Source organism: Dasypus novemcinctus, chromosome 27, assembly GCF_030445035.2.
Source record: "Dasypus novemcinctus isolate mDasNov1 chromosome 27, mDasNov1.1.hap2, whole genome shotgun sequence".
NCBI lineage: Eukaryota > Metazoa > Chordata > Mammalia > Cingulata > Dasypodidae > Dasypus > Dasypus novemcinctus.
In genome coordinates, this window is record NC_080699.1 from 9,310,138 (window position 1) to 9,329,068 (window position 18,931).

Here is an 18,931-nt window from a genome sequence, read left to right on the forward strand (position 1 = left end):
GGAATTGCTTTATAAAGTGATTAACCAAACAGGACTTACTAGCGTACATGATACTATAGGCTTAGGGGGCTTCTGTAACTTAAAAAATTGCTGGAATATTTATTTTAATTTAACATAAGTATTATAAAGCTGCACTCTGTACATTGGTCATTGGTAAGTTAAAGGAAAAATACTTACAGCGATTTCCTGAAAATACTTAACATAATATCCTATACCTCACGGGCATAGCCCTGGGATGTGCATATGTTTTAATCCATACAGTGTCCATTTGGGTAAGGGGAGTTAGGATGGGAAAATATAGTACCAAATAAATTAAAAAGAAATAATGATGATGCAGAGAAGCAGCATTTCCTACAGGTAGCTGAGCTAATATCATACAGACAGCAAGAGTTATTTGGAAAATATAAACTATGAACTATAATAATTTACCACTTCACAGTATCTATTCTTTCTGATTTCAATAGTTGTAAGTTTATTCTACAGGGAAAAAACTTCTTTAACTTTTTTTATATTTAGGATTATCGTGCTATCATTGAAAAACTTCCAGAGGATGACAAACCTAGTTTCTTTGGTCTGCCTGCCAATATCGCGCGCTCCTCTCAGCGGATGATCAGTTCTCAGGTAACCTACGAGAAGTTCTACCATTTCGCAAATATAACACTGCAGAGACTGCAAGAAACATTAAATTTTACTTAATACCAAAAACCCCACAAATTTTTATTTATATTTGTTTGTTTCATTTAACACAATAGTTTCCACAGTTTTACCTTAAATTTTAGATGAACCAAATAGTTCTATTTTAATATATTTGCTGAAATTAGTAAACTAACTTTGAGCACTATCACTTTGATTCAAAATATATTTGTCTTACTCTGTGATTTATTTTATTAAGGCTACTTTAAATGTAATTTATACCTTTGAGTATATTTCAATAAATTTAATATTTTCCTAACAGGGACCAGATACAAATCTATATATCTGGATCTGTATATAGATACAGATGTATAATTTGCATATTTATGTATTAGTTTATAAAATAAGTATTTTATATTCATTTACTCATGATTGAACAAATGTTATGAAAATTGGGATTTTCAAGTTACAGAGATGTAGAAAAATGTTAGTCATGTTTTAAGTTCTATTTTATTGTCACCTGATAATTAAGAAGCATTGACATTTATTGACCACTTATTATGTCCGTGGAACTATTCTAAGTGTTTTAAATTCAAAAGCTTCTTTAATCCTTATAGTCTCTATGAGATAAGAACTATGATTTTCCCCATTTTAGAGATGAGGAAACTGAGACAGAGAGAGTTAAATAATTTGCACTAGAGCATAGAGCCAGTAAGAGACAGAATTAGATAGAATTCAGGCTGCCTGAGTAAGGAGATGGTCTGCTTCACCACGAGCTCTCGCTGCCCCAGGCAAGAACATCCAGTTAAGTGACGTCCACCCTTCCAGAGACACTGAGCTATGAACTGTTGCTTCACTTGCATTATGTGGACCTCATATGGAAAATTCTTATGGCACTTAACGGTTTACTTTTGTTTATAGCAATCTAGTTAGATTATATTACTATTAATCTCTACAGTTGTGTGTGCTTCCGTGCTGTTTTAACCAACATTTATAAAAATTGATATTTATTCTCTTTTTTATTAGCTATAATGTTCATTATGCAATTTTAATGTTTTTTTCAAATCTTTGTAAAAATTGGAAACTTTTTAGCGTATATGGATATGGATAAGTATAAATGTTCACTGGAACAAATGAGATCCTAATACCCAGTCTTCATTTTGCCACCCAAAGACATTATCCTGTTCCTTTTCTCTTTCTTATGCAAAGTGTTAAATCAGATAAACTACAAAAGAATGTAAAGCCCTGCATGTCCCTTAGCTTCATAACATGTGATTTTCTAGTCATTTCCCTCATGTTTTCTACTGACCTGAAATCATTATTTTTCAATACCCCCACTGTAACATCTATGAATTATATACATGTGTGTACTAACACAGGCCCTTCACAAACATCCTCCTGATATGAGGTAAGCCTAGCAGTATTTTATTTAAAAATATACTGCTGATTTAGGCTCATTTTTCTCTGCACTAAAGAAAAACTGATTTATCTTAACATTTAAATTCAAGGTCTTTTTGTTTTTACACATACACATAATGTTACAGTTATGCCTAAGCAAAACTGGGAATTCATTACAAAATATTGGGTTATTGACATCAGATCTAACCTGGGACGTCCCATGTGGGAAGCAGGCACTCAACTGCTTGAGTCACATCTGCTCCCTGCTTATTTGCTTTTGCTTGTTGTCCGCTTGTTGTCTTGTTGTCTCACTGGTTTTTCTCATTGTCTGCTCATTGTTTTTGCTTGATGTCTGCTCGTTGTCTCTTCATTGTTTGTTTGTCTTTCTAGGAGGCACTGGGATCCAAACCCAGGACTTCCCATGTGAGAGGTGCTGAATTGCTTGAGCCACAACCTCTCCCCAACCACTGTTTTTTAAAACAAGTTATTAATAATAAGTTAATGGTGGAAAGAAAATGACCTAATAAAAATGTTCAATTTAGGATTAGAGTTGGAGATTCACATATTTTTATGACCTTTGAAGAAAGAATATTTTTATCCAGATTGCAAGGATTGTGGCATATATAATGAAATGAATCTATTACATTCTTTTTTTAGTCTTACCAGTAAAAGAAAGTGTCTTGAGGTTTAGGAAAACAGTTTTAAGGGTATTAGAGATTTAAACATATTTGTTGACTAACATAAAGAAATCAGTTTAGAAGCAGAGATTGAATGTGCAGGAAACGGGGTGACTGAGGGAAACAAGGGTCTGTAGGAGACTTGGACAAATGTGTTGACCTTGGAAAGCAGAAATGATCATTGTTCTTCAGAGATAAGATGAAAAAGCCTGGGAGTCCAGATAAAGAGGTCTTTTGAAGTGGAGCCAGGGAAGCTTGAAGGTTTTCTTGCCTTTGGTTTTCTGAATCTTCTCATTAAAGTAATAAAAGGTGAGTTTAGAAGTTTAAAGAAAATAGGAAAAGATTAGATAAGTCTCTATGGTCAGAGTTTGTCAGAGGGAGTCCATTAGTGATGTCCCAGATAAGACTCATTTGAGAATGGATGGTGTGGCTTTGTAGTGAGAAGCGTTACCCTTACTCCTTTCACCAGCATGTAATTGTTTTCTAATTGCTGGTAATATCTATTTTTTCCTCTATGATTTGCTAAAGATATTTTTGTTTTCATAGCTCTTTAGCTTTAATTTTATATTTAGACAAATGTAGTGTTGATGTGAATTATATTATGGATTTATTTAAATTTTATCTCCAAAAATATTGGTATTGTCAACCTTTTAAAAATTAGTAATTTTAGTATGTATGAAATGGTATTTCCTTATGGTTTTCATTTACGTTTTCCTGATTATGAATAACTGAGCAACTTCTAATGTCCTTATTGGCCATTTTTAGCTTCTTTTAGTGAGTGTCTGATCAAAATTTTGTGTATTTTTATAACATGTGCTTACTAGTTATCTTACTATTGAATTGTAAATTATCTTTATCCTTTTCCCGATGAATTTCTGTATTAGTCAGCCAAAGGGGTGGTGATGCAGAATACTAGAAATCTGTTGCCTTTTATAAAGGGTATTTATTTGGGGTGGAAGCTTACAGTCAAAAGGTCATAAAGCATGTTGCTTCCCTCACCAAAGTCTGTTGCCACGTGTTGGAGCAAGATGGCTGCCGACATCTGCAGGGGTTCAGGCTTCCTTTTCCTCTTAAGGCTCTGTGGTCCCAACTTCTTCCAATACCAGCTGTCAGCTGGGACAAGTCTCGTCTCTCACCCGGAATTGTTTCTCTCTGGGCTCAGCTGCTCTGTTCTCTCCACCAGGTTAGCTCTAGTCTATCAGGCTGTCTCTCTTCTCAGGGCCTCTGCTGTGTCTATGGAACTGTCTCTATTCCTCTGTGTTCTTCTCCTATGTATTTACTTCCCAGGGCTCCCACTCAAAAACTCCAACTGACTCCTCTACAGTGTAGTTTTCTCTGTAAGTCCCTGCCCACTGGGTCCTACTGATGTGGCCCAATCAAAGCCCTAATCATAATTTAATCAAGTAAAAAGTGAAACCTCTGAAATTAATACAATCTAATACACCCAGAGGAACAGTCCAGTTTATAAACATAATCCAATATCTATTTTGGAATTCATAAATAATACCAAATTACTGCTACAATTACCTTGGCTTCTTTTTCAAAAATCAGTTGACCATATTTATATGTGTATGTATTTATAGACTCACTGTTCTGTTTAATTGATCTGCACATCTACTGATAGGCCAGTACTATACTGTCTTAATTACTAACTGTGTTAAGTTTTGATACTAGGTAACCTAAAGTCTTCTAAGTTTATTCTTCTCTTTCATTATTGTTTTTGGCTATTTTAGGACTTTCTGTAACAATTTTAGAGTTTTGTCACTTTCCACACACAAAAAAGAGTTCATGAGATTTTGATGGGATTGAATTGTATTTCTAGATCATTTGGTAGAGACTGAGATATCAATATTGAATTTACTGAATATTCAGCATGAAGAATCTTCCTATTTTTTTAGGGTTTAAAAATATTTCTCTGTGAGGTTTTGAATGTATTTTAAGTATTTTACCTTTTCTGATGCTATTGTAAATGGTATTATTCTGTAAATTTCCTAAATTAAATTACTAGTTCTAATAAATTTTTGTAGCTTTCTTAGGGTCTTTTACATCAACACTCATGTTGTCTGCCAATAGAGTTTTACTTTTTCCTTTCTAATTTGTATGTAATTTTTTTGTACCTTTTTATAGTGAGTAGTATGTTCAATAAACATTGAATAGTGCTGGAGAGTAAACTTTGCCTTGTCTCTATCTTAGAGGGAAAGGTTGCAGACCATTAGGTATAATTTAGCTGGAGGTTTTTGATCCCCTTTATCAGAGGGAGAAAGTTTACTTGTATTCCTGCTTGCTGAGAGGTTTTATGATGAATGGGTATCAGTCCATAGCAAATGCTTTTTGTGTATCTACTGAGATAACCATGATTTTTCTCTTTTTCTGTATAATTCTGGTTATTTACATTGATTGTTTTTCAATGCTAAAACAATTTTGCACTCCTTGTGTAAACCCCACATACTAGATTTTATTTGCTAATATTTTATTACCGTTATTTACCATAAAGAATATTAGTCTTTAATTTATTTCCTATAGGATATATGTCTAACTTTTGATATTAAGGTCATGCTTCCTCATAAAATGAATTGGAAAGTCTTTCCTCCTCTGTGTTTTCAGCAAGAGTTTATGTAAGATTTGGCATTATTTTTCTTCTAATGTTTGTAGAATTTACCAGTAAAGCCATCTGGGCTTGGGGGTTTCTTTTTTGGAACCTTTTTAATTACACATTCAGTTTCTTTAAATTTTATATGGGTATTCAGATTGTTTATTTGTTTTCCTTGTGTCAGTTTTTTGTAATTTATATGTATGTAAATGAATTTGTCCATTTCATCTAAATTATCAAGTGTATTGGATAACATTGTTCCTAATATTTTTTTACTAGCTTTTTACTATCTGTAGTCTTTAGGTCATTCTAATGTCCATTTCTTTACTCAGATTATCTTGTTTTTCCCTCTGGCTGCTTTAGATATTTTGTTATATAACTGTTCTCCAATTGTTGGATTATGGTATAGTTTTTTTTTTTTTTTTCTGTTTATTGAGTTTCTTGAATTTTTTTGGTTTACAATTTTTACGAGATTTGGAAATTTCTGTATGCTGTTTCTTCTGGGACTCATTACATGCTTGATATTACTGAGATTCTCTGTTTTTTCAGTGTTTTTCTCCCTGTGCATTAATTTGGATAGTTTCTTTTGCTCTTGGCAGAGGAGTTCACACCCTTATGTCCACTGTCTTTTATACTGTTAAACTAGGGATAGGGACTCTTTTGTACTTCCGGCCATTCACTACCACATAAGGGAATTCTGCTACACCATTTGTATATACTTTCACGTGTTGCCTGTTAACTGCATCGCTGAGCCCATAGCTGGCATGGACAGAGTCTTTCAGAAGGCCCAGAAGGCAGTCATTGCAGTATGTTAATATGACATAACGGTCCATGTCTATGTATTTATCCTTAGCAAATAATCAGAAATAAAGGCACGGTGTTACTCATTGCCACATTATTTCTGGAGCACATTTTATAAAATCTAAATGATTAATAGGGTGTTGGCCAAAGAAATTGTGGTTTACTCACTAAAACATCCAAACCATTAAAAATCAGTTTAACTCTTTTTCATAATGCACTTATTTAGAATCTATACCCGAAGTCTGAAAATATATGCATGTACATAAACACAAAATTTTGCAAACAATTTCAGGAGGATTTTGGACCCTGTAAAGCCATCAGGAATTAGTAAATAAGTAAATCAATCCGTTGATTACTAAAACGTGCATATATATCATACATATAAATATAATTACATGTTAACACACACCTGTGAATGACTACACACCTTTGAATGACTACAAACCAAATAACTTCCTACGTTATAATTTTTATAATCACTCTCATAAAAGTGTTTCCATATCACTCCTGAATCAAAAGTAGAGCCATTAAAAATTATGCATACAGAAAAGGCAGAATTATTGTAAGTTTATATATATTTAGGAAAAGGGGCTTTATAAATTTAGCATTTCCTCTAAGTATCTCTCTATTCTTCTGGCCCTCCCAACAAGCAAGCCTATGTGCTGCCATGGTAGGAAGGACTTTTATAGATATGGGTGTGTGGGGGGATGTGGGTACCTTTTTTTTTTTAATCAGATATGGGTTTGGTGGCTTTCTCCATAAATGGTTTCTGAGGATAGATTTTATTTCCTGTACTTCATAGCTTATCTATTAAAAATCCAAAAAGTAGAATAAAAGAAAGTTAATAAAAAATTTTATTATCTTAATCATTAAAGAACCATGGAAAATTAGCTTTTATATCATACTGAAATTGCTTTACTCTTTTAAAGGAAATTAGTTGTTGAAAGTATCTGCAATAAGTTCAGCTGTTTCTTTTAATTCAGTAATATCACAGCTCTGTTTCACAACGTTTTTACTGTTTCTTTAATTTTTATTTTCCTTTTATGTTTGCATTTATTCACAATTGTGCTGTGACGGTACCTTCTTCAGGCTAAAGAAACATGCAGCACGTTGCTTGTAAAGAAATGGCATGAAATTTATCTTTAAACAAAAGGTCAGAAAATTTTGGGAAAACCTTAGCTTTGAAAAAAATTGTTAGCAAATTAATGGTTTGAATGAAATTGAGGTACAGTAAAAATCTTAATTAAAAAAATTTTCCCGTCTCTTTTAGTTAAACTGGGTATCCTATGTCTAGTAAAATCTTGGGGATTCTTCTAGTAAAGGAAGAAAGCAAGAACAGTTACTAGGGTATATTTAGTGGTCTGTGGCATAGAAGATATAGAACAGAGTTTCGTCATACAGAGTGCCAGTTGTCACAGTGCTAAAATTTGAGAGCTTTGTTTGGTTTTAGCTCTTTCCAATAATTTCATATAATGATGCCTTTCTTTTGATTACTAAAAAGGAAGCCATTTTAATTGGTATTTTGTTTTTGTTCTCTGATTAATGTGAATTAAATATCAGCATCCACTACGTAAAATCAGTATAATTGCTTACAATTACTTAACTCATATATTTGAATAAATTCCAGTTGTAGACATTAACTATCTCAAAATTCCTATCCAGATATTTTTTAAATGTTCAAGTAAGCAAATTTCCTAAATAATCAAAGTAAAGGGAATTTTTGATACATTGTAGAACTGCCTATTTACAGAACAAAGACCACAGAAAACCACTGCAGCATGATTATTCTGCAGAATATAAAGACTTGCTGTAGAACAATTCAGCACGCTGCAGAGATAGATAGGGGCAACTTTCTGCAACTTTCTTTTGTGAGATTAATCTTTTTAAACAGAAAAGGATGCCTACAGAAAAAGCCACAATAGGAATTTATTCATTTTAAAGAATTTGTATTAATTTTTCCAGTTTGATTTAGCAAAATATTTTGGCCATACTTACTGTGTACATTAGGATTTTAAAAAATTAAAATGTCTTTGGAAACTTAACAGGACAGTTTTCAATGTCACTTTTTTTTAAACCATGGTATTTCTTTGGTTTAGCACCCATTAGTACATTATTAAGCATCTTTTAGCATATTATGATTTATTTCCTTAGGCCAGTTTTGATATTTCCATTTTAAGAAAGAAGAAATGAGAGAATAGAAGGCATAAGCAACTTGCAAGTTGGTAGACTTATGACATATATTCCTATCTCTTAAATGACTATATGATTTTTTTTTTTTTAAGATTTATTTATTTTCCCCCGTTCCTGCTGTTTTTGCTGTCAATGTTTGTCTTCTTTTCTCATTTTCTCTACTCTAGGATTCACCAGGATTTGATCCTGGAGACCTATGTTGGGGAGAGAGGTTCCCTGTCAATTGCTCCACCTCAATTCCTGGTCTCTGCTGTGCTTCACCTTGACTCTCCCCTTGTCTCTCTTTTGATGCATCATCATCTTGCTGCGTCACTCCCTTGTGCGGGGCACTGGCTCGCCATGCTGGCACTCGCATGGGCACACTTCCTCTTCTTTTTCACCAGGAGACCCCAGGGATTCGAATCCAGGTCCTCCCATATGGTAGGCAGAAGCTCTATCACTAGAGCCACATCTGCTTACAATTCTTGGTCATTTATGTTTTTGTATAATAGAGCTACATACCCTGAGTTTATGTGGAGAGTTTCGATCAGAAGCCTTCAACTGGCTTCAAAAGTAGAAGGATAAAAAAGCTAGGAGTTGGGAGAGGATGTAGCTCAAGTAGTTGAGCGCCTGCTTCCCATGTGTGAGGTCCCAGGTTTGATCCTTGGTACCTCCTAAAAACAAGCAAAAGAAAACCGGAGCACGCGGCGCCTGCGTCCTGTGACTGCCCGGAGTTGGTGCTGGGAGCCAGAGGGGGCCAGGAACGGAGCCCGCGGGGTCGGCCGAGCCGGAGCCCGTGGCACCTGTCCCTGTCCCCTGCGGCCGCCACCGCCGCCCGGAGGGGACCGCGGGCGTTCCCGCCTTCGCGGGGCTCAAGGAAGAGCCGAGCCGGGCCTCATTTCTGGGCTGCTGCGCTCAGCACCGCGGTTCTTCAAACCAAACACCAGCGCATCGTGGAGGTCTAACTAGGAAGAAAGCTTGTGTTTGACCCAGTCCCGCTAAGCAAGGGCCGTGGGCCCAGGATCACCCGGAGCCGGTGAAGGCCGAGAAATACGGTCATTTACCCCACGCCGTTCCCGGACAAGGTCTTCCCGACCCGGGGGCCTTTCGCCCGGAGTTGAGATGGCGCCGGCGGACCTCACCGAGAGCGAGGGGCGCCACCGCCTGGCCGGGAGGGCCCTTCCCCGCCGGCGTTCCCGGGGTAACGAGGAGAGCCCGCGGCCGAGCGCCCTCTGCCCGCCCCGGGAGGGGCTCCCCCTCCGCCGCCTCCCTCGGAGCCCGACGCCCGGGGAACAGCGGTCGCCAGCCCGTGCTGGAGCAGCCTGTGCGCTCGCGTTCACCAGTCACCTCCAGCAGCCGCTCGCGGCCTCCTTGGAGGAGGAGGTGGAGAACTCGCACAGTAGCGTGCAAGAACCTGTGAGTGAATCGTATGGGAAGCCTATATTACAGAAAAAGACTAAAATAGCACCTGGGATCGAACCACAGAGGACAGATTATTATCCTGCAGAAATGCCACCGCCTTTAATGAACGCAGTGTCCCCCCCCGCGAGCATTGTTGCAAGAGAATCACCCTTCGGTCATTGTACAGCCTGGGAAGAGACCTCTACCTGCGGAAGCCCCAGACACCCAAAGGCAACGGAGGATACACAGATGCGGTTGTGACGGCTGCAACGAAGTCTACGCTGGAAGCTCTCACTTGAAAGCACACAGAACACATACAGGAGAAAACCCTCCAGGTGTGCATGGAAGGATGCACATGGACGTCTGCTCCGTCTAATGAACTAACAAGACATCTCCGAAGACAAACTGGAATCAAACCTTTCCAGCGTCCAGACTGTGACCGCAGCTTCTCCGGATCTGGCCGTCTTGCCCAACGTAGGAAACGCCACGTGCCAGTTTGGTGCACCGTCTCCCACCTCAGCGCCCCTCCCCATTCTCCCGGCGTTCTCCCTGTCCTCCCTCCTGTTATCTAACTCAGTTTTTACATGTACATTTTACTTTTGATTCAGCTGGTCTGAGTCTGAATTTATATCATTCAAAACTTCTATATGGTCAGTAGTAGATTTTCTCTAATGCTTCCTTACCACGGGGCAGACCTAAAGCATTTGAACACTTTTTCCTCCCCTGGGGATGCTAAGCAAACCCTTCTTACACATACATTTAATGCACCGAGAACAGGGAACTTGTAAACTAACATAACCAATTGTCCATTCCTCCATGTATTCCTGAAGTCAAAGTAAATGTACTAGAAATACAGGAAAAGAAAAAAGAAAAAAATGAAAAAGCCAACTGTTATGGGGGAGCACATGTAGCTTAGTGGTTGAGTGCCTGTTTCCGATGTACAAGGTCCTGGGTTCACTCTCCAATAACTCCTAAAAAAAAGAAAAAAAAAAAAAGGTAGAACTTGTAGAAGTATGATCTAGAAATGAAGGAGAAAAATAGAAGGTTTTGAGGGGAGAAACCATATCCTTGGTAATGATATATTAGCAGAGAGGAGAAAAATGTGTAACTAAAAATTGATTTTCAAAACTGTAACATGCAAAATTATTTTTTTTGTCTCCAAACTAGTGAAATGATTTTTGTATTACTAAAATTAAATGAAGTACTATTACTGATCCAGCCATTCTTTATTATAAACAAGCTATGTCAATCAGGTAGCTTTACTTACATCTTTTCTTAAATTGTGATTTTTATATTCTCCCATATACTGTTTAGATTTTAAGGTGCATCTGGTGTCATTCTTTTAATCTGTGTTGTTGATGATGATGATAGTTTTTGATATTTATTGTGCTTCCTGTAGATCCATTGTCTTACTTAATTTTCGAAATAACCCTATGATATGGGTATTGTTACTGAATTTATGTGACAATTGAGGAGATTGAGGCCCAGTGAGGTTATTATTTTTCCCAAGATCACACTTTTAGTAGGTTACTGATCTGGGACTTGAAAGTGTTAGTGGACTAGTGCATGCATGCATGACGTATACGTAGGACACGGGTAAACCATTGATTTTGAACTTTCTCAGATTATGGGATGCAACAGCTTTTCTCCATAGAGAAAAAAAAGGTCTCTTGCTGGGCAAAACTAATTGGCAAAATATTCTCTTTTACATGATCACTTTTTGATATAAGAATTGAGAACACTCTCAAATCTTAATTACTAATATATGTTTTGATGTATTTTACAGATAGGCAAGCCTGAAAATGAAAGAAATTAATTAACAAAATATTTGCAGAGTTAAGAAAATTTGCTAAAGAATCTTGACATTAATTTAAATATTTTGCTGTTAGATCATGTTGCTTGTTAAGCCTTATCCTTACTTAATCTATCAGTATTTTTCTCAGAGCATTGAAATTGCCTAGTAGCTGGACCAAGATTCTTTATGATCAAATAAAATTTTGTGCAAAAATAATTAAGAAATTTGATATTTTTAATGAAAAATATACTACTTCTTTATTACTATTCAAAAGTTCCCCCATTAGTCTTTGATGAATATTCATTAAATGGCAAAGTAGAATTTGTGTCCATCCATGAACTCAATACCTGGAAACCCGGGTATCTTCAGCCCTTCAGCTCACACTCTGAGGCTGTGTGAAGAGCCATGTTGGAGCTGCAGCCAGGCCACCCGGAGTGTCCCAGATGCAGAGGCCTTGCTGCTGACGGAGATCCGGGGCTAGAACTCTTGACTCACTCTGCCAAGGGCAAAGGTAGCTAATGGCATAAAGGCAAACTGTGGTGGGGAAGCACGGAATATGACCACACAGAAGATGGAAAGAGCTTTTGTAATATTTGTAAAGGTTCCGGATTTAAAACTGCCCAGAATTTGCACAGGAGGTGTATGAAATCAAAAGAACATGAAGCTTTAACCATATTGGTGATATCTTAAAGTCAGAGTGAAATGACAAGTAACAAGGTTAACCGATTGGTTGTTTTGAAAGCTTCTGTGTTTGCTAACAGTAGGCCCTTCTCTGCACCATAACACCCTACTGCTTTCTTCATAGTACTCTTCTTAAAGGAATCACTTACTTGGAATAGATCTGTAGCCCCAAACTATCCAAATCCAAATAATTCTATTGCTTACTACTTCTCTTTTCTAGATTTGCCTCATTGTAAAAGCACCAGATTCAAATATAGTTTCTTTTATCTCCTTTCTCCCCACTTATTACTGTTGTTAACCCACAATCACAGATGTAGATCATTTAACGAAATCCTCAAACTGTCATAATTGCCTTTTCAGCCATATTATACCCTAGTCAATAGGTCTCAGAATGTGGTCTGTTTTGTTCACTTACATCAGACTTACCTGGGAGGTTTGTTTAAAAGGTAGATTCCTAAATCCCATCCAAGATCTGTAAAATCAGTCCATCTGAGGATGGAACTTGGGAAGCAGTTTTTTCACAAGCTTTTTGGGTGCATCTTAGGCACCCTGGTTTTGTGAGCATCTGTACTAGCCTAGGAGAAGCTGCAGAGAATTCCAGAATTCCTCGTTTTGGTATTCAACATGCTATGACATCTGCATATCAGGGTTAGGTTTTTGTTTTTGTTTTTACTATCTGGTCAAAATACAATTTGATCACTTGGCTATAAACTATGTCCAGCCCAGAATCAACAATTGTCAATATTTTCTTTTTTTTTTTTTAGATTTATTTATTTATCTCCCCTCCCCCCCCCCCCCCCAAACCCGGTTGTCTGTTCTCTGTGTCTATTTGCTGCGTCTTCTTTGTCTGCTTCTGTTGTTGACAGAGGCATGGGAATCTGTGTTTCTTTTTGTTGCGTCGTCTTGTTGTGTCAGCTCTCCATGTGTGCGGTGCCATTCCTGGGCAAGCTGCACTTTCTTTCGCACTGGGCGGCTCTCCTTACAGGGCGCACTCCTTGCGCGTGGGGCTCACCTATGCGGGGGACATCCCTGTGTGGCATGGCACTCCTTGCACGCATCAGCACTGCACATGGGCCAGCTCCACACAGGTCAAGGAGGCCCGGGGTTTGAACCGCAGACCTCCCATGTGGTAGATGGATGCCCTAACCACTGGGCCAAAGTCCGCCACCTCAATATTTTCTTGTACTTGCTTCATCTATCTTAACTTGAATTTTTATTACTAGTGCGATTTAACATTTTCCCATATTTTTACGGGCCATTCCTGCCTTTTCCCCTTGTTTTTTTAGTTATAGATATTTCAGATTTCTCTAGTAAAAAATCATGCAGAATTTACGAAGTTCTTATATAACCCTCAAATGCAGTTTTTCTTTTTAACACTTTTTTTTAAGATTTATTTTATTTATTTCTCTCCCCTTCACCCCAATGTCTGCTCTCTGTCTCCATTCACTGTGTGTTCTTCTGTGTCCACTTGCATTATCCAGCAGCACTGAGAAACTGCGTCTCTTTTTTGTTGCATCATCTTGCTGCGTCAGTTCTCCGTGTGTTCGGAGCCACTCCTGGGCAGGCTGCACTTTCTTTCGCGTGGGGCATCTCTCCTTAAGGGGCACACTCCCTGTGTGGCACAGCACTTCTTGCATGTGGCAGCACTGCAGGTGGCCCAGCTTACCATATGGGTCAGGAGGCTCTGGGGATCGAACCCTAATCCTCCATATGGTAGATGGACACTCTTGTCAGTTGAGCCACATCTGCTTCCCTATTATTAACATTTTACATTAGTTTGGTACATTTTATTACAATTGATGAAACAATTTATTATAATTGTTCTATTAACTGTAGTCCACATTTTACATTAGGGTTCACTGTTTGTGTTGGTCTGCCCTATGATTTATTCTGGTAACATATACAACCTAAAATTTCCCCTTTAGCCACATTCTAGTGTATAATTCAGTGGAGTTAATTACACTCACAGTGTTGTGCTACCATCACCACCATCCATTACCAAAACTTTCCTGGAATATGATTCAACCATATAAAGGAATGAAGTTCTGATACATGTGACAACATGAATAAACCTTGACGACATCATGTTGGGAGAAATAAGCCAGAAACAAAAGGAAGTTCTGTATGATTTTACTGACATGGACTAATTAGAATAAGCACTAAAATCCAGGTTTGCAGGGACCAGGTGGGGCAGGGAATATGGAATTGTGCTGTTCCTCCTTTTTTCAATTGGAGAGACTGCAATAAGGCAAAATGGGTGGAGCATAGCCAGAAAGAAGTGGGAATGGTGGGATATATGAGGCAAGGAGCAGGAGTGGACAGGAATTAGTTAATGTTGAGCCTTGTGAACCTTGGTAATAGAGATCACTCTGGTGGCTTGTGGCTTGAAAAGAATAAACAATAGGGGAGTAAGACTTCAAGCAGAGGGATAGAGTCTGCAGGCAGTTGCAGCAGGCTATTGCTCTTGCTCAGAAATGATCGCAGGTTTTGGCAGGCAATTGATATTGATCAAATTCTTTATTAGCTTTAGTTCTATAAAAGTTACATATTTTTTCTATAAGAGTCATGTATTTTTCTTTTAAAAGATAACTACTTAAATTTTTTCCTAGGCATGCTTTGAAGTTGCAAAATTTTATTAATTTTTCATAGATTTAGTAGCACTTTGATCACAAAATCATTAAAATGTGTTATTTATTCTTAAAATATAATGATGTTTTTTTTCCTATTGTGAAAGATTTGAGGTTAATTGCTAGTGTAATAATTTTAGCAGCATTGCAATGAATGACTTTTATGAACCCAGCAGCTGTGGTTACTCATACCCAGCTGCTGTAGTTATCCAGACTCAGATGGCTTTTCATCAGTTATTACAGAAGTCACAAGTTCCTGGTAAATTCATTTTTTCAAATCAGGAAGCTTAAATTGGCTCTTTTCTCCCATATATCCTATTTTTATACGATAACCCTTATTTTAGGAGCATACTTATTAGCAATAGCTCAGCCAATAGCATCATCAGCAAAAAAGAAATAGTATAAATGTATTTTCATGCACAAATTCTAATTTCTAACTGTAGGCAAATCTGAATTTTCCACTTTTCACATTTTGAGTTCTAAGATCATTTAAGACAAAAGTAAGTAGATTGCTATGTAATTTTGTAATGTGCACCATGATTTCATGTTTATTCCTTTAGATTACATGGAAATATTAAGTTTAATATATTATAAGCTGAGATTGTTGCTATAGTTTGCTATTTAGTAAGAAAAGAAAACACAGGGGGTGAAAGAACAAGTTAAATGACAATACTTAGACCAGAATGTGGTAATTCGTGTGAGATAACTGATTCATTTTTATCAACAAGTCAATGGAGTGCAAAAAAGGGAGGATAGAGAGACTGCTCTGCATTAAATAGCCTTAGAATTCATAACAATATGACTTTTCTATGGGTTTTGGTTCAATGTGCTCAAGTTAAACAAATTTTGGAGACCATCAGGGAAATTTATATATGGACTGGATCTTGTGATACCAATGAATTTTTATTAATTTTGTTTGGTGAAATAATGACATTGTGGTTATGTCCATATGCGTCTAGAAAGATATACTTAATGTGTAGGTGTTGAGGAGCATGTGGTTTGGGATTTGTTTTAAATCACTTAAGGAATAATAACAAAATTTGAAGACTAAAATAGGGATAGACGAAGCAAGTGCAGGAAAATCTTGGCAATTATCCAATCTGAGTGATGGGTATCTTCAAGTATCTTTGAAAATATTCATAAATCAATTTTTGTATATCTTTGAAAATGTTCACAGTAAAATTAATTAAAAAAACAAAAAATCTAATGAATATTATTTATATGTCTTATTTACCTTGTCGCTTAAAGATAGACTGCTCTTCATACCTTCCCCCCAAAAAAGGCTTGGTGGGAGGGACCCTGCACCCATCTCTTCTATTTTTTTGTTGGCAGATTTGTTTTTATTTTTTAATTTATTCCCCGCCCCCGCCCCTGTGGCAGCTTGCTCGGTCAGTAGAGGTGGGGTCTGGCTGCGGACGAGGGATCGGTCCAGCTTTGGACGAGGGGTCGGTCCCGCTTGGGACGAGGGGTCGGTCCGGCAGCAGACGAGGGGTCGGTCTCACAGGGGTTGCGCGGTTCGGCTGACGGGGTCGCCCGGCAAAGCCGGCGACGAAGGGGTCACCCGGAGAAGCAGGCGACGAACTGGGGACAAGGGAGGCCAGGCCCTTGTCGGGGGCTCTCAGGACTGGAGGGCGCACGGCAGAAAAACTACCACGGAGACAAGGTAAACACGCAGGTCCACTTTATTGAGGGAGAGGCAACAGTTTTATAGGGGCTGGGGAAGGCTGATTGGTCGAAGCCACGCCCTGTTCTGATTGGTTGCCGGCGAAAGGTCAGTGGGCGGTACTGGACGGGGGAGGGGTGGTGATTAGGGATTGGCTGTTGCTGTTGCTGGGGGAAGTGGCAGGGTTTAGTGATTGGTGGCTGCTGTTGCTGAGGTAGAGGGCAGACTTGAGTTTCCCACCCACGCCTGGCTGTTGCTGCTGTCGGGGGGAGGGAAAAGGGCAGACTGGATTTTTCTGCCCATGCCTGGCTGTTGCTGCTGTCGGGGGAGGGGAAAAGGGCAGACTGGAATTTTCCGCCCTGCGCCTGCGCAGGGAGAAAGAAGAAGAAGGGTGCCGCCCCACAGGCATCGTGTGGTGCCATCCGGGAGGAGGGGCGGCCGCGGAAGCATGGCTGCCGAGAAGGGGAGACCCGAGGGCACTCTGCGCCCATGCCGAGCTCCCTTCAGGGGTGGCGGTGAGTCTGACCAGCCACCCTATTATGGGGGCAGCGGCTTGGCCTGCCGCGGCTGCTCCCCTGCCAGGCCAGCAAACCACACTTCAGCCCGAGGGGTGACCGCATTTCCCCCTTCTTTTCAAATAAGGGCCAGGATGGCAGCAGCAACAAGTAGCCGAGGCCCAAGAGGCAGTAAGCAATGAGGGAAGCGGGGCTGAAGAGGGAGGTGAGTATGACGGGGATATAAATGTACAATTTGGGTGGCAGTATCTTGCCGTTGCAAGCAAGGGTGGTCAATGTCCAATTCTCGTTGATCTCAGCGGCTATAAGGTCCATCTGCTGTTAAAAGTCCAGAGTGACAGCGCGCTACAGGTAGTTGATCTCTCCTTGGCGGCGAAGAACGGCAGAGGCAGACTGTGTGATGGTCTGGAGGATCACAGTTGTGAGGACAAGTCGCGTCGGCGCACCAGCGACGGTGGTGGCGGCAGCGTCGGGAATGGTGGAGACGTAGGCAAGGACAACAAGAAGGCCAAAGTCTTCACGGGCACGAGAGAGGCCGATGTTAATGGGGCAGGCTGACATGGGGCAGCCCAATCTGCAACGCAGTGGGGGTTCAGGCAAAAAAAGGAGGGGGGCGGGGGACAAGAAAGGATGCTTTGGATGGCTGAGAAGAGGAGTGAGGTCGAGACAGGAGGAAGCTCCGCAGAAGTATGGGGAGGCAAAAGCAGAAGCGTTATTGGATGCTAGAAAGCAGGCCGCGGGCCGGGGAAAGCGGGTTGCGGGCCGTTTAGCAGGGCTGGAGCTGCTTGAGAGCGATGGCGGCATGGGGGGCCGTGGTTACAGAAGACTTGAGGCACCTGCCGGAAGAGTGAGCAGGAAGAGGTCGGGTAGGAGGAGGCCGAGAAGATGAAGTGGGGGCGGTGTCCTTGGCAGTGGCGAGTCGCTGATAGCTGACCTATACGTAAGTGCTAAAGGAGAAGGAGAGAGACTATGTTAATTGGCTTGGCAGCATGGCGAGGGTTGCGGCGTCTGCACTGACGGTAGAGTGCGAGCAGCGAATGGACTTCAGGGTTGGATGGTTGCCTCTCGGGGTGGAGGGTGAGCTGGCTCAGTTGGTGCTGGATCACTCGCATTTGGCGCCGTTCCCTGCGGGACATCCGCTGCTGAGGTGGCGGGAGTTACGTTAAGGGGAAAGCAGGTGGTAGGAGGCGGCAGGGAGGTAGGCAGAGGTGCCCCGGTGGGGGAGGAATACGGGTCCAAAAATAGGCTAGAGGGGGCTGCGCATGCGGCAGCTTGCCACGGATCAGATGGAGGGGGCTGCCAGGGGGAGGCGGAGCTGGGGGGGGCCGCTGGTGCGGAGGGCGCGAGAGGAGCCGTTGCCCATGCGGTGCTACAAAATGGCTGCGGGCCGTCCCCAGCGGTGCTACAAAATGGCGGGGAGGGAGCTTCCGGCCCACCCAGGCAGGAAGTCGTCAGGGGGAGGGAAGGGCAAAGGGACCTCCCCTTTACGAGCGAGGAAGAAGGCGGAAGTCCGCCATCTTGAGAGTGCCTCCCCTTTTCGAGCGAGGAAGAAGGCGGAAGTTCGCCATCTTCACCGGCGCTCAGCACTGCTAGATTACACTGTTTAGGGGGACAATTATCGAGCACGTTATTAAGGCGCTCAACAAGTGACTCAGAGTCGGAATCGGAGTCGGTATCAGAATTCCAATCAGGGTCCCTGTTAAAGTCGCCGTCCTGACAATCACGGCGGCGGCGGTGGCTCGGCCGGGGGGAGTCGATGGTAGGGGCGCCTTGAAGGCAGGAGCGGATGGTAAAAAGCGCCGGTAATAAGCCAGGAGGGAATCTTTTACCTTCCTGCTCCACAGCAGAAGTGACCCTATCTATAAGGCGAGTATAGGTGTCCGGGTCCCAAAGCTGACACGTGGTAAGCCACGGATTAAAGGGGAGAAGAAGGTCCCAATATACTTGGAGCTGTTTCAAAGAGATCTTACACCGGTGAGTG

General features: G+C 40.5%; 1 protein-coding gene and 1 pseudogene across 1 annotated transcript in view; both read left to right on the top strand.

Moving 5' to 3' along the window:
• DYNC2H1 (dynein cytoplasmic 2 heavy chain 1) overlaps window positions 1-18,931 on the top strand; it is a 339,886-nt gene that overhangs the window by 223,568 nt on the left and 97,387 nt on the right. The window contains exon 82 of the mRNA XM_058289227.2: window positions 517-621. Within this exon, the coding sequence (XP_058145210.1) occupies window positions 517-621 (105 nt within the window). The remainder of the gene's footprint in view (window positions 1-516; window positions 622-18,931) is intronic.
• LOC139437707 (Krueppel-like factor 3 pseudogene) lies at window positions 3,737-11,066 on the top strand (annotated as a pseudogene).